General features: G+C 35.0%; 1 protein-coding gene across 1 annotated transcript; it reads left to right on the top strand.

Annotated features, from left to right (window-relative positions):
* The first annotated feature begins 1,979 nt into the window (after positions 1–1,979).
* LOC121237528 (ubiquitin carboxyl-terminal hydrolase MINDY-1-like) lies at positions 1,980–13,010 on the top strand. The gene is given in 13 exon segments (XM_041134297.1): positions 1,980–2,236; positions 7,236–7,354; positions 7,437–7,543; positions 7,629–7,716; positions 9,021–10,095; positions 10,220–10,274; positions 10,389–10,470; positions 10,643–10,723; positions 11,203–11,307; positions 11,395–11,444; positions 11,959–12,079; positions 12,529–12,567; positions 12,570–13,010. Coding segments are annotated over 13 exon segments (2,148 nt in total). The 5' UTR covers positions 1,980–2,055; the 3' UTR covers positions 12,615–13,010.
* The last annotated feature ends 345 nt before the right edge of the window (positions 13,011–13,355 follow it).

The following is a 13,355-nucleotide window of genomic DNA, read 5'->3' as shown; positions in this document are numbered from 1 at the left end:
CACATGTCACCATAATCTCAGTATTTACATTTTTTATTTTCTCTAAAGTTTAAAATGATCTACAGCTTTTCAAACTATAATTCGCTATTTTCCATGTATATTTTACATTTTCTGTTATTTCATTCGTTTTAAGCTAAAAAAAACACATAGTCTATTAGATTTTTATTTATAGACTGTGTCATCTACTTCGTCTTAGACAAGAGTGTGAGGTTGTTTAATTTTATATTAAGACATAATGCGGGGTTTGTTAAATTTGTCTTAAGACAGAATGATGTCTCTTAGACGGTTTGTCTATAAAAAATTATAGCAATAGACTAGATCATGTCAATCACAAAAAAATTTACGTATTAAAGAGTCTTAAAAGAAGTAATTAACTTGTATTATGTATGTCTCAAGTCAAAGTTATAATATTTCATTATGAATAAATTAAGTTTGTTTTACCTTAAAAAAAAAATACGTATCATTCAATATAAATAAATATTGGCGAATGACTAATGCTACCATGCCTCTTAGTTTATATAACTCATTTTGTCTATCGACGTGACACCACAAAGTAGTTCCACGTTACTCATTACAAAATTTAAAAAATGTATATATGACGCTTGAAAACACAAAAAGAGATAAACTAAAACCGTACATTTCCTCAACTTTTTTATGTTTGTGTTTTTAATTTTGTTAGTAAGCCACGTGGTGTCATGTCAATAAGACTAAATGAGTGGTATCATTATCATATTAATAGGATAAAGTGAGTAGTATAAATTGCAGGATATAATAGCATTACTCATTACCCAATATGTATTTATCAGCATCTACTCAACATAATTAAGGTCTTGTTTGTTTAATAAGATATTTTCAGGTATTTTATTTTTAAATAATATTCAAATACAAATATTTTTTAATTATTTTATATAATTATTATCTAATAATTACAATTTTGCTAAACTTCAAAACAAAATATAAAAAATAATATAAATTTTTCAAATTTTAAAACAAAATTAATATTCAAAATTAATATTCAAACATTTGTTAAGTTTATGACATTAGTATTTATCTTTTCTCTCTCTTATTTTTTAAAATTTAATAAAACATTTTAACTCAAACTATTTATCTACTATTCACAAACTATTTTAATACCATTTACAAATAATATAAGATATTATAAGTGTTCAAAAGAATCATAAACCTCACGATTAACATTTTGACAATAAATATATAACTTGACTTGAAAAAAAAATTAAATATTACAAACTTTAATTTTATTATCGCGATAATAACCGTTAAAAGCATTTGGACAAGGAAAATATTAAAGTCACCGACAATGGATATCGAATGCTTTTTTTTTTTTTTTTTTAATAACTTAACGAATAAAAAAGTATTTTTAATTATTTTGTGGCTTTTTTAATATTTAAGGAGACTAAAAAAAAGAAAAAAAAAAAAAAGAAAACTACACTTATCGGGATTCATTGTCGAACCTACAATCAGAAGGTTTAGCACTGCCCCTTTTGATATGGACAATACTAAGATGTATATCAAATGTACACAATAAATATATACACTAATGTAAATAAGTTTTTTTTTTATTTTTTTTAAACATCATTAATCATTAAAAAAAGATAAAATATTAATATCAATTTACTAATAATCACTTCTTTAATCATTAAATATATATATATATATATATATATATGAGTGAGTTGGGCATATTTAAGTTTTAACTCAGCTTGGATATAAGAAATATTTAATCTTATAATTATAACTTTTATAAATTTTCACATAAAATATAATAAATAATTTAATTTTTTTAAATTTTAAAATAATAATATTATAATAATATTTTATTTAATTTTTAATTTTTATCACAATAATTTTATCTCAGCACACCGTCCCAACGGCACCGTAGAGTCTTATCATTTTCCTTTTATACCGTTCCTACTTAGTGCTTACCTCCTCTCTTTCTCCGTGTAGACCAATTCTTTTGCGTCTGTCTAGTCTACAAAACGGGAAGTTAGAAACCCCGAGTGCGTGAGCACTCCGTCGCTAAAATCTCTGGCGGAAATGGCGTCGCCTTCGCCTTCGCCTTCGCCTTCGCCTTCGCCTTCCTCCGAAGAACCACAGCAGCGGCAGGAACAGCAAGTGAAGGAGTGCGTGCACAAGACCAAGTTCATTCAATTCTTGGGACGCACCACCCCTATTGTCCTCCAAAACGACAATGGCCCCTGCCCTCTTCTTGCCATTTGTACTTTCATCTGTCTCGCTCCCCTCTAGTTTTTTTCTGAGTATTTTCTACTTTTTATTTCCTTGGCTGGTTTGGTTCTGTGGAACTGGAGAAAGAATGTTTGGTTTGATTTTAGAGGAAGTCGAGAATTTCGTGGCAATCGTATTGGAATGGTATGCGCTAGGGGTAGTTAGGTATTGTCTGAATTGGAAAATTTAGATGTAGATTTTCCTCCCGCTTTCCTACAACTTCTTGTCGACTAAACGTGAAAGGAGATGATTGATTGGATACTCAATTAATTTCATACTTGATGGTTTCTTGTTGAATATTCTGCGCCAAGAATCAAGATCTATCATTTTAATTATCATGCCTTGATCCACTTTCCAAGTAAAGATCGTGCTATTAGGTCTGTTTTTTAGTTTTAGGGTTTCTATTCCCTCGCTTCCGCACACAAGTTGATGATTCATTTTTCTTCTTTATTGTCCACGTCGTTGCTCAGTAATGAACCTAGAGGAAGAGGACTGAGATTTCGGGACTTCTGTTGGATGTTCTGCTTCCCAGGATGAAGACGGATTCTTGTTGAATATTTTGCGCCAAGATCAAGATTTATCTTTATAATTATCATACCTTGATTCACTTTCCTAGTAAAGATCGTGATATTAGGGTTTTTTTAGGGTTTCTATTCTTTCTCGCTCCCACACACTCAATAGTGATTCTTCATTTTTCTTCTTTATTGTCCATTAGGTTACTAAGTAAATTAAGGTCCCGTTTTGATGTTGAGCTGAGTTGAGTTCTTATGAATAGTTGTGAGTTAAGATTGTGAAATGAGTTTTGTGGGGCCCACCTAAGATCAGTTTAGATATGTTTTGATGTTAAAATGAGTTTAGATATATTTATGAGAAGTTGAAAAAGGTTATGGGTCCCGCGTGTAAAGAAGTGTTGAGTTGAAAAAGGTTGTGCGTTCCATGTATAAAGAGATTTTGAGTTGAGTGATGTTTAATGATTTGGGAGTCAAGTGTTTGAATGTTAGACTCAGTTTAAAATTAGATTGAACTATTTATATTACTTGTAAAAAAAAAAAAAAATAAACCGAACTGAATTGATCTCAGTACGTTCCAACATCTAAACGGAATCTAAATTAACAGAAGAGGACCGAAATATTGAGTCTTCTGTTAGATGTTCCGCTTTCCAGGAAAGTTAAAAATTACCGTACGTTAGTCCATTAGTTGTATTAGGTATTGTTAGAGGTGAGGTGTCTTCCGTTGGGGGCGTCCTTCAAGGCTAAGAATATGTGGGACGGGGTGGTTGAAAAGATTGAGAAAAGATTGGTCTAAATGTGGTAGAATTACTCTTATCAAAAGTACTATTTCCAACCTTCCGACTTATTATCTTTCTTCATTCCCATTGCCTGTAGGGGTGGCAAACCTGGTTGAGAAGTTATTTTGTGCATTTTTGTGGGGTGGAGTGGGAGAGAAGAATAAATTTTAACTTGTGAGCTGAAATAGAGTTTGCTTTCTTATTGCAAAGGAGGTTTGGGGGTTCGAAAGTTGAGTAGGTTTTTTTTTTTTTTAAATCAGTGAAAAGGATTAATAAGAGATGAAAGTTTGAGTAGTTTTAATAAGTCTTTGTTGGGGAAGTGGTTGTGGAGGTATCAATTGGAAGAGGAATTGTTGTGAGGGGGGTTATTGATTGGAAATTATGAGTGATTGGGGGGTTGGTGTTCTAAGGAGGTTAGGGGGACTTATGGTGTGAGCCTTTGGAAATTCATTAGGAAGGGGTGGGAGGATTTTGTTAAACATGTTAATTTTGTTGTTGGAGAGGATTCAAGGATCCGTTTGATGTTTGGTGTGGTGAGCATGCTCTTTTTAGAGTGTTCCCGGCTATTTTTCGCATGGTAGCTAATCAGCATGCATCCGTTTCAGATTTGTTGATCTGTTCTAATGGAGCGTTGCAGTGGGATGTTTGTTTTATTAGAGCTGTTCAGGATTGGGAACTTGGTGAGGATGCGGATTTTTTCAGCTTCCTGTATTCTCTGGGTATTGGAGGTAATGAGAGGGACATAATGTTATGGAAGCATACGGGGAGTAAAAAGTTTTCGGTTTGGTCATATTATAAAGTGTTGACTGTTCAGCATTGCACTTATTTTCCTTGGAAGCGTATTTGGAGGTCTCACTTGCCCGTCCAAAGTCACTTTTTTTTTTTTTTTTTTTTTTTTTTTTTTTTTTTATGGACAATATCAATTGGGAAAATTTTGACGATTGATAATTTGAGGAAGTGTGGCTTGGTTGTTATGGAGTGGTGTTTCATGTGTAAGAAACATGGTGAATTAGTGGATCATTTACTTCTACACTGTGAGGTGGCTAAGGCTTTGTGGGATGACGTTTTTTGTAGAGCTAGGCTGGCTTGGGTAATGCCTTTGAAAGTAGTGGATTTACTTGCGTGTTGGAATGGGCTTCATAGTTGTCCTCAAGTGGCTGCTGCGTGGAAGATGGTTCCTTTGTGTCTTATGTGGTGTATTGGGTGGGAAAGGAACGAGCAGTGCTTTAATAATAAGGAGCGTACTGTAGAGGAAATCTGGAAATTTGTTGTGTATTCTTTACTTCAATGGTTTTCCCCCATTGTGCTTAATGGAGGGTCTGCTAGTGAATTTTTGTTTTTGTTTTCTGTTTCTAGAATGTAATTAGGTGTTTCTTTTGTATACTTCCTGTGTACGTGGGCTTCGCCTATTTTATTTGATGAATAAAAGTGTCTTTCTTACTTATATATATAAAAAAGAGGTGAGTGTTCATGAGTTTTTACTTTCTTTTCAGCTTGCTAGAGTGTAATTAGGTGTCTCTTTTGTATAATACCTGTATACATGGGCTTTGTCTAGTTGCATTTGATCAATAAAGTTTATTACTTATCAAAAAAAAAAAAAAAAGAGGTGAGGTTTTTGCATTGGGAATAATAGATTTTTAGGTTTAACTCTTTCTCCTTTAACTCGTTCAAGTGAACAAAACAGAGGGCCAGTCTGTAATTTCCTTCTTTTGGATGTTCTGGTAATTTGGGAATGATTACTTCTCAAATTCCCTATATTTATTTATTTGCGGTTATAATTGAAAAACCCTATTGGCTTTTTCTTCTCTCTGTGACTCTCATTTCTACTATTTTCCTTCTCCGGTAATCTGTAAGTTTGATGGGAAAAATTGGCAAAATAAATGAAATTGAATCTCTTGGTGATAGTTTATTTATTTTTATGTATGTTTGGTCTCATAGTTATCTGAATTCTGTGTAATTCTATCATCTCATTAGCATCCTCTAAGGTATTAATCATTAATAGTTTTATAATTTTTATTTCAGGAAAAAAATTGGTGGAAGTAATGTTCATTGAAGTTAAACTGCTCTTTTTATATTCAATAAAATTATTATTAAAGATCTTCAGTTTTCAATATTTAGCTTCTTTGCTTCTTTCACCACTCCGTTTTGCTCATTTTCCTTTTCCCAATTTATTTATTTATCTGAGGGAGTAATAGGAGCAGACTTGGAGTTGAAACATCTATTTTACCATTTGAGAAATCTGAATTGATAGAACTGATAGAACCCTTTGAGCTCTAAACTTTCTACAACTTTCCTTCCCCCTTCCTCCCCCTTTTTTTAAATTTTTTTGGTTTCTTGGAAACTGTACAAGGGCCAACGAAATTCCATAATTGTATAATTTTCTGTCAAAATGTTGAGGCGAAAATTCAAAATGTGATTTTCTCCATTATCACCTAATACTGTTTCAGTCTGAATTTGGATTTGAAATAATTTTTTTTTTTGATAAGTAATAAAATATTTTATTGATATAGAGGAAGGCATAGCCCAGGTACACTAGAAGTATACATGTGAATACACCTAGTTAGAAACTAGAAACAGTTACAAGGAAATTATGAAAACGAAGACCATTCAGATCAAGAGCAATGACCCACACAAACAAGGTCTTCCAGAAAAAACTCCTAAACTCTTCCAAGGAGCGTTCATGATCCTCAAAAAGTCTCTCATTACGTTCGTTCCAAATACACCATAGAATACATATAGGTACCATCTTCCATACTGCTACAATCTGTGGTGTCCCTGTGATCCCTCTCCAGCTTGCTAACAATTCGACCACCCTACCCGGCATCACCCATGCTATACCCATTCTACTGAGAAAATAGGTCCAAATATCACGAGCAAACTCGCAATGTAAAAGTAGATGGTCCACCGTTTCCCCACTTTTTCCGCACAAACAGCACCAATCCATAATAATAAGGCCACGTCTTCTAAGATTATCAATGGTCATAATCTTCCCTAGAGCCTCCGTCCACACTAAAAATGCAGCCTTTGTAGGTGCTTTAGTCCTCCATATGTTCTTCCAAGGGAAATTGTGCCTTTGTTGCATAGTAATGGAGTCATAAAAAGAGCATACCGAAAATTTCCCTTTCCTAGAAGGACGCCATTCCATCATATCTTCCATAGTGGCAGCAATAGAAATATTGTACAGCATGTTCAGAAATCCCACCAGCTCAGTCACTTCTCAATCATGTGCATCCCGAGTAAGGTTGATGTTCCACTCCTATGAACCTTGGTTAATAACCCGCAAGTCAGCCACCATAGCTTCTTTTTCCCGTGCAATTCTGAAAATTATGGGATAAGCATCCTTCAATGCCGTGTCTCCCAACCACACATCTTGCCAAAAGCTGATCCTACTACCATCCCCCAAACGCAACCGGATATTACTAGCAAAAGAGCACCAACCTTTTCGTATATACTTCCATAGCCCCACTCCATATGTCCCCCTACTTGGATTTGAAATAATTTGCTAGTGTTAGTCAACGGTTCTGTTTTGTTTTTATGCAAAGTTGATTGGGAATAATCTTTTCCACGTGATGCTTGTCCAAATGATATTATTTTTTCATGTAATTTAAAAACCTCCTGTACTTAATTGTTGCGCTTATCTTCTTGGGTCTTTCTTGTTAGTGTTTACCGCCAAGTAGGTGGTTTACTCTCAGGGTTGCTGCAGGTAATGTTCTTTTGCTAAGGAATAACTTGAATTTGAGTCCGGACACTGTGGAAGTATCACAGGAAAAATTGCTTTCATTAGTTGCGGAAAGATTAATTGATTCCAACAGTAATTTCAATGTAAGATCTCTATCTCTTTGTCACTAATAAGCCCGCGATTTGCTGGTGTACCTAAATGAACTGTTTTTCTTCAATGTTGCAGAATAAGGATGCAGGCTATGTTGAAAATCAACAACAGAACATTGCTGATGCAATCGATCTGCTTCCTCGACTTGCAACTGGCATTGATGTGAACATAAAATTTAGGAGGTTTGAAGCTTTTTATTCTTTTGTAGATCATTTTGTTTTTTTTTTTTCCTTACAGTCTTGACCATAGGTTTTGTGATACCTGCAGAATAGATGATTTTGAGTTTACTCCGGAGTGTGCCATTTTTGATCTACTGGATATTCCACTATATCATGGCTGGATAGTTGATCCACAGGTTTGCACCTTTCTGGCTTCATACATACTATTTCATACTATTTAGCATGGTTTCTACAGAGACTAGTTCGGGTTGCTCTTATGATGGAATAATACTGATGTTTATTCTACCCTTATAAAAAAAAAAAAAAAAAAATACTGATGTTTCTTCTACTCAATGGGTTTGATGATTTGCAATAGGATTCTACAATTTTGCATGCCCTATATATCTAGTTTGTCCTTCTACAGAATATTTAACTTGCAAACCTCTCATTGGTCATTTTTTGTGCTCTTATCAAGAATTTGGATGGTCATGCTTTACCTTAATGTTTTCTGTTGTCATCTATCTATTGGTTCTCTCTCTCTCTCTCACTCTCTCTCATAAGTAATTGAGAAGTTTATTGAAGAACTCAAAAGACAATAGTGTAATGCCCCAAGGGAAAGCCTGAGCTACTACTTCAAAAAGACTAATCAATGGCACAATTGGAGCCTCATTGGAACCATTATGAGGAGCAAGAACTTCTCCATCCTAAGCAATGTGGGATCCCATACACCACCTACACACATCAGTCAGTACTCAGTACAGGGTATCACACAAAGCCCAACTACACAAGACATATACAAGAGAAAATCTATCTAGTGGTTCTCATAGATTTCATCAGTCCCTGGTGTTTAATGGTCTTTGTGAACATTATCTTTTGCTTTCTATCAGAATAGATTGGGTCCTTTGTCCAATGGTGGATCTCCTAACATGTTGAAAAGAACAGTTTGGTAGTCATCAATCTGCATTGTGTGGAACCTGAACTCACCATGCTCATGTGGTGATTTCCCCAACCTTAAAGTAGGTGTTTCTCCTATGTATACCCCCAGTGTACTTGGGTTTCGTCCCTAGCTCTTTTTCAATGGAAGTGGTATTGTTAATTGTAAAAAACAATGTGTATTTGGAGAAAGAGAGAAATGAACTCAGTTTCAAAGATTATGAGAAGTTGATGTTAGACCTCAAGACATTCTTTCTCAAAACCCTGTGTCATTGGATAGCGGCCGAGAATGGTCTGCCTTTTCTATTTATACTTTTCAAGATCTCCTAGATCTTTTTCCTTTTGCTAGTTAGGTATTTCTCATCCCATCTCATCATTACAACTTTCCCAAACTCCCACGCAAAATATAATAAACAATTCAACTTTTTCAAATCCCAATTCAACTTTTTCAAATCCCAAAACAATAATAATATTTAAAAATAATATTTTAAACTTTCATCTAAAACTAAAAATTCTCATCTCACTCCTCAAACCAACCTGATCCAAAAAAAGCTTCCATATTTTTCAGGATAGTGATACTGCTATTGCTATTGGGTCAAAGTCCTACAATGCGCTCACAGGAGAGCTTGTAGCCCTTGAAACGCACAATATGGAGGCAATATCTAAGATCAACCTTGAAGAAGATTGCGTTGATTTTGCTGCTGCAACAACTGCAACTTTAGGAGTTCCTTCTCCATGCCTTTCAAAAGCTACATCTTTTGATGATTCTCCATGTCCGGTCACTGATCACCAGAAAGCGAGAAAAGGAGACCTTGAAGAAGAAGCAGAGATTTTGAGAGCATTGAAGCAGACTGAGGCTGAAATGCCAACTTCAGTGGGTGATAGTCTTCTAGACAATATTAATGGAGGGACTCAAACTGTCAGGTCATATGAAAGTGTGCACCTCAAGGATGTTATGCCTGTAGATGAATTGGAGAAGTGTGTTGGTGTTGAAGACAACAATTTCCCTAAACTGGAACCGTCTGCATTTGATGACTGCAATGCCAGAAGCAATGGCAATGATCTTATTTCTGTACAAAATAATACAAGGCAAGCAGCTACTTCATCCTTAAAGACTGATGTGGGAGTCCGCCTTGATCGGTCAGCTTTTGTGGAATCTGAAGAAAGTACCCTCCACATTGATGTGTTCGAGAATAATGGTGTTGACACGATGCTCCAAAGTGGAACTGCTTCCCTTTCTCCTGGAAGAGAAACTGCATCTTTCAATGAGAGTGATATGGGTATATCTAGAGGGCGTGAAGTTAGGAAGCAATCCACTTTTACAACCAATGTTCATGCCTCTGCAGATAAACTAGGTGGTGGTTGCACAGAAGAATTATCACTCCTATCTTCACCAAGTGCCAATTCAGGTTTACCTATTGGCAGAATTCAGCACATTGATGCTGCCCAAGTTTTGAATTCAAGTGTTGATGGCAGTGAGCCCATATATGAAGGAGAGGAATGTATATTGGAATCAAGAAATGCAGTTCTTGAGGACCGGGAGCCTGTGTATGAAGGTGAGATGGTTCTTGCGAAACAAGCTGACAAAAGCACTATAGATGACTGCAGTCCGAGGTCCAAAGATGAAATCACTCCACAACAAGGTCAGTGATGTATCAAAGAAGTTGATATGTGATGTGTGTGAAATGTCTATTTCTATTAATGTCCAGTTAATTTGATCTCAAATTTATATAAACGAAAGACTCTTTTGCTTTTGATTGGCTTTAGGTGAGCTTATCAGGAGTTTTTTGAAAAACAATGCTAGTCAGTTGACCATTCATGGGTATGTTGATTTACTGTTTTGCCATATAACTCCTAGTTTCTTTCTTAATCCATGGGTTTTGCTATGTTGGATATTACGAAGTTCACTACATGATTCTTTTTTATGCTTTTGCAGCCTTTTCTGCTTACGCGATGGTCTTAAAGAACGTGAACTTTGTGTTTTTTTCCGTAATAATCACTTCAGTGCCATGTTTAAGGTCAGTAAAGAGCCTTCTTTTAGAAGGGTTCAGTAATTATGCTTTTGAACTTCTGGTTGCATTTTTTTAATGGTGAAAATTTAAAGAAAACATGTGTAGTTTTATAAGCTTTAGGTTCGACAGCTCCTGAACATCAAAACTTAGATGCTACCCAAATCTCTTCTCATTGCAGCTTGATGGTGAACTTTATCTTCTAGCTACGGACCAAGGTTACATAAATCAGCCTGATTTGGTGTGGGAAAAACTAAACGAGGTAAACTGCTTACTCTGTGATCTTTTTCTGGCTCAGTGGGCCACATTATGAATTATTGTCAAGTTTTCAACGTTTAGTAATTACTTTAATCCTCGGCAAAACCTGATTGATGTGCTGATTCTTGAGTAATACTTTCTTTATAGAGTCACAATGTGTTGTAATTTCATCTTTAGTAGATTTTTTTTCCTTTCTTTTTTTCTTGAAATGGGTTTAATGCAGGGCTATGCTTCTTTCCAGGGTTGGAAGGTGCCATAGTTATGTATTTTGTAAATCTTTTCATGTAAGTTTTTCGTAGTGCCATGCAAAGACTGGTGAAGCTTTTGAAATCCAATATGTACGATTTGTTTTCTTTCTGGATTCTAAATGGGGAAGATGCTTACAAAATGATTACCAAATGGTGTCTTTAATATTAGGACAGTTTGATGTTATATTGAATTTTGATGTCCTAATTATAATTCCTCCCATGCTTTTCATTTCAGGTCAATGGGGATACCTTGTTCATGACGGGTAATTTTAAGGAATTTAACGTAGAAAGTCGTTCAAATGACACTTGGGATGAACATAATGCTATGACTAGCACTGCTGTATGTATTTTTGTTTTCTGGACCTACATGATTTGTGAGCTTGACAGCAGTTCTGTCCATGATACTAATTTGAATTCATTACGTCAGGACTTTCTTGCCACCATCAATAGCTCTGCACAAGCGGATTTGGATGTTAAGTAATTATCTTGACTTTGTTACTGGTGCATACTTGATTTATTTATTTCTTGCTTGAAAACAGATGAGACCCATGACCTCTAGATCCATTCATTTTTTGATGAGTGATAAGACTTCATTAAAAGGCGCAATCTTAGTATACAGGTAGTATACAAGAAATAAACTTATGTAGGAGAAAAAGATACAAGAAAATCATAAAACTTAAGATCCATTCATATTTGGATCACAGTCTGTGGCTTTATGACTTGTGCAATATTTTTGTTAATTATTGTTTCAGTATGAGATAATTAAATGCGTGATATAATTGAATATAATACTTATAAAAAAAATAATTGAATATAATCAGAAAAATGTGAAAATCAATCTTGTTTTACTTTACTTTCTAGACAGCCTTTTTTATTCTTTCCTTTAGGACCTTTGAGTATAGCTTGCTGGTGGAATTTGCTGTTAAAATATTTTTACTTTGTCCCGATCAAAAAAAAAAAAAGTTAAAATATTTATACTTTGTTATGGCAGTTCTGATCTGCAGTTGGCAATTGCTCTGCAACAACAAGAGTTTGAGCAACAACCACAACGACAAAATGTGCAGCAACCATCCGTTAGTGTTGGAAGTTCAAGGTTGATCACCGGTCCCCAGGTAGAGTTTCTTCTTTCAACCAAGTTGTGATGACCTTCATGTTGTTTAATCTTACTGTGGATGATTATATTTTCCTGAATTTGTTTAATGGGACTTCTTATTCTTCTGATACCTCATATAAATGCAGTGGGGAAATATTTTTGGAAGATGTTCTAGAAAAATTCATTTTGATATAAAGTCTTGTATTTTCTTTTGCTGTTAATCTTTTCTATGAGATTAGGTTCTCTTATTCAGTTGAGCATTTGAGATTAGGTTTTCTTTTGAAATTTTACATCATTTCGCATAAAAATGGTATGTTTCTGCCGTAGTATCTTTCATTTTAATTTTTGTTCGCTTTGACTATACTCCACAATCAACCAGAGCGTGACTTCTAGTCCTCTACAATGATTTTATTACCTCATGATTGCACGGAAAATATATGGATTTCTTGAACCAATGGCATTTGGCAGGTGGCAAGAAACAATGGCCGGAATCCTTACTCGTCTTCGTCCCCAAGCCTGAAGCAAAATCAAAAGATAAGTGTACGGTGATGTGAAATTTGCAGTTTGCTGTAAATGGTTTGTGGGCCCCTTTGTATTCAATGGTATTACTCAATCTTATTTACCGTACACATGGTTCTAGACAAAGTTTTGTGCTGTAAATAGTGAATGGCCCACCAATCTTAACCCCCTTTTTTTGTCCTTTTTCCCTTTTTGTTTTTTGTTAATCCTGAAATAATAGGCTCCTCTCTCGACCACCTCGAAGAAGATTGAAGATAATGGTAGGTAGGTCCTTTTTGTGATAGCCTTGGTTGTTGGAGATATTTGTGTTGGGTGGAATGGTAATGGTATGGAGGAGGACCACTTTAGGCCACGTTCAACCCCACAAGTTTGTCTGTATAAAACCTTTTGTATAATTGGTGTTTCCATTCAAATATAATGTTTATACTGTATATTGATTTCAAAATATCATCTGTTTTACCTTTTTTTTAAGGTCTTATGCTATTGGTTCAAATCTCCTTGGGTGGTTGGTTCACTTAGGTCTCGTTTGGTTTCTTGATTTCACTTAACTTATCATCTAAATACATCTAAATTTATTTTAGATCACTTTATAAAATTCATTTCACCATCTTAATTTATTATTATGCATAAAGAGCTCAATATCCAAATGGAGGCTTAACCTTGCATTCGAACCTTTCATGGCTTGGTGCCCTTCCTTGAAGCAACAGTCCCTTTCCCTCGTGACGAGCAGGCCGTGGCCACCCCGCCTTCTCTCTCTCTCATGACGAACAATGCTG

The sequence above is a fragment of the Juglans microcarpa x Juglans regia genome, chromosome 6S (assembly GCF_004785595.1).
Source record: "Juglans microcarpa x Juglans regia isolate MS1-56 chromosome 6S, Jm3101_v1.0, whole genome shotgun sequence".
Classification (NCBI taxonomy): domain Eukaryota; kingdom Viridiplantae; phylum Streptophyta; class Magnoliopsida; order Fagales; family Juglandaceae; genus Juglans; species Juglans microcarpa x Juglans regia.
This window is presented reverse-complemented; position numbering and strand designations above follow the sequence as displayed.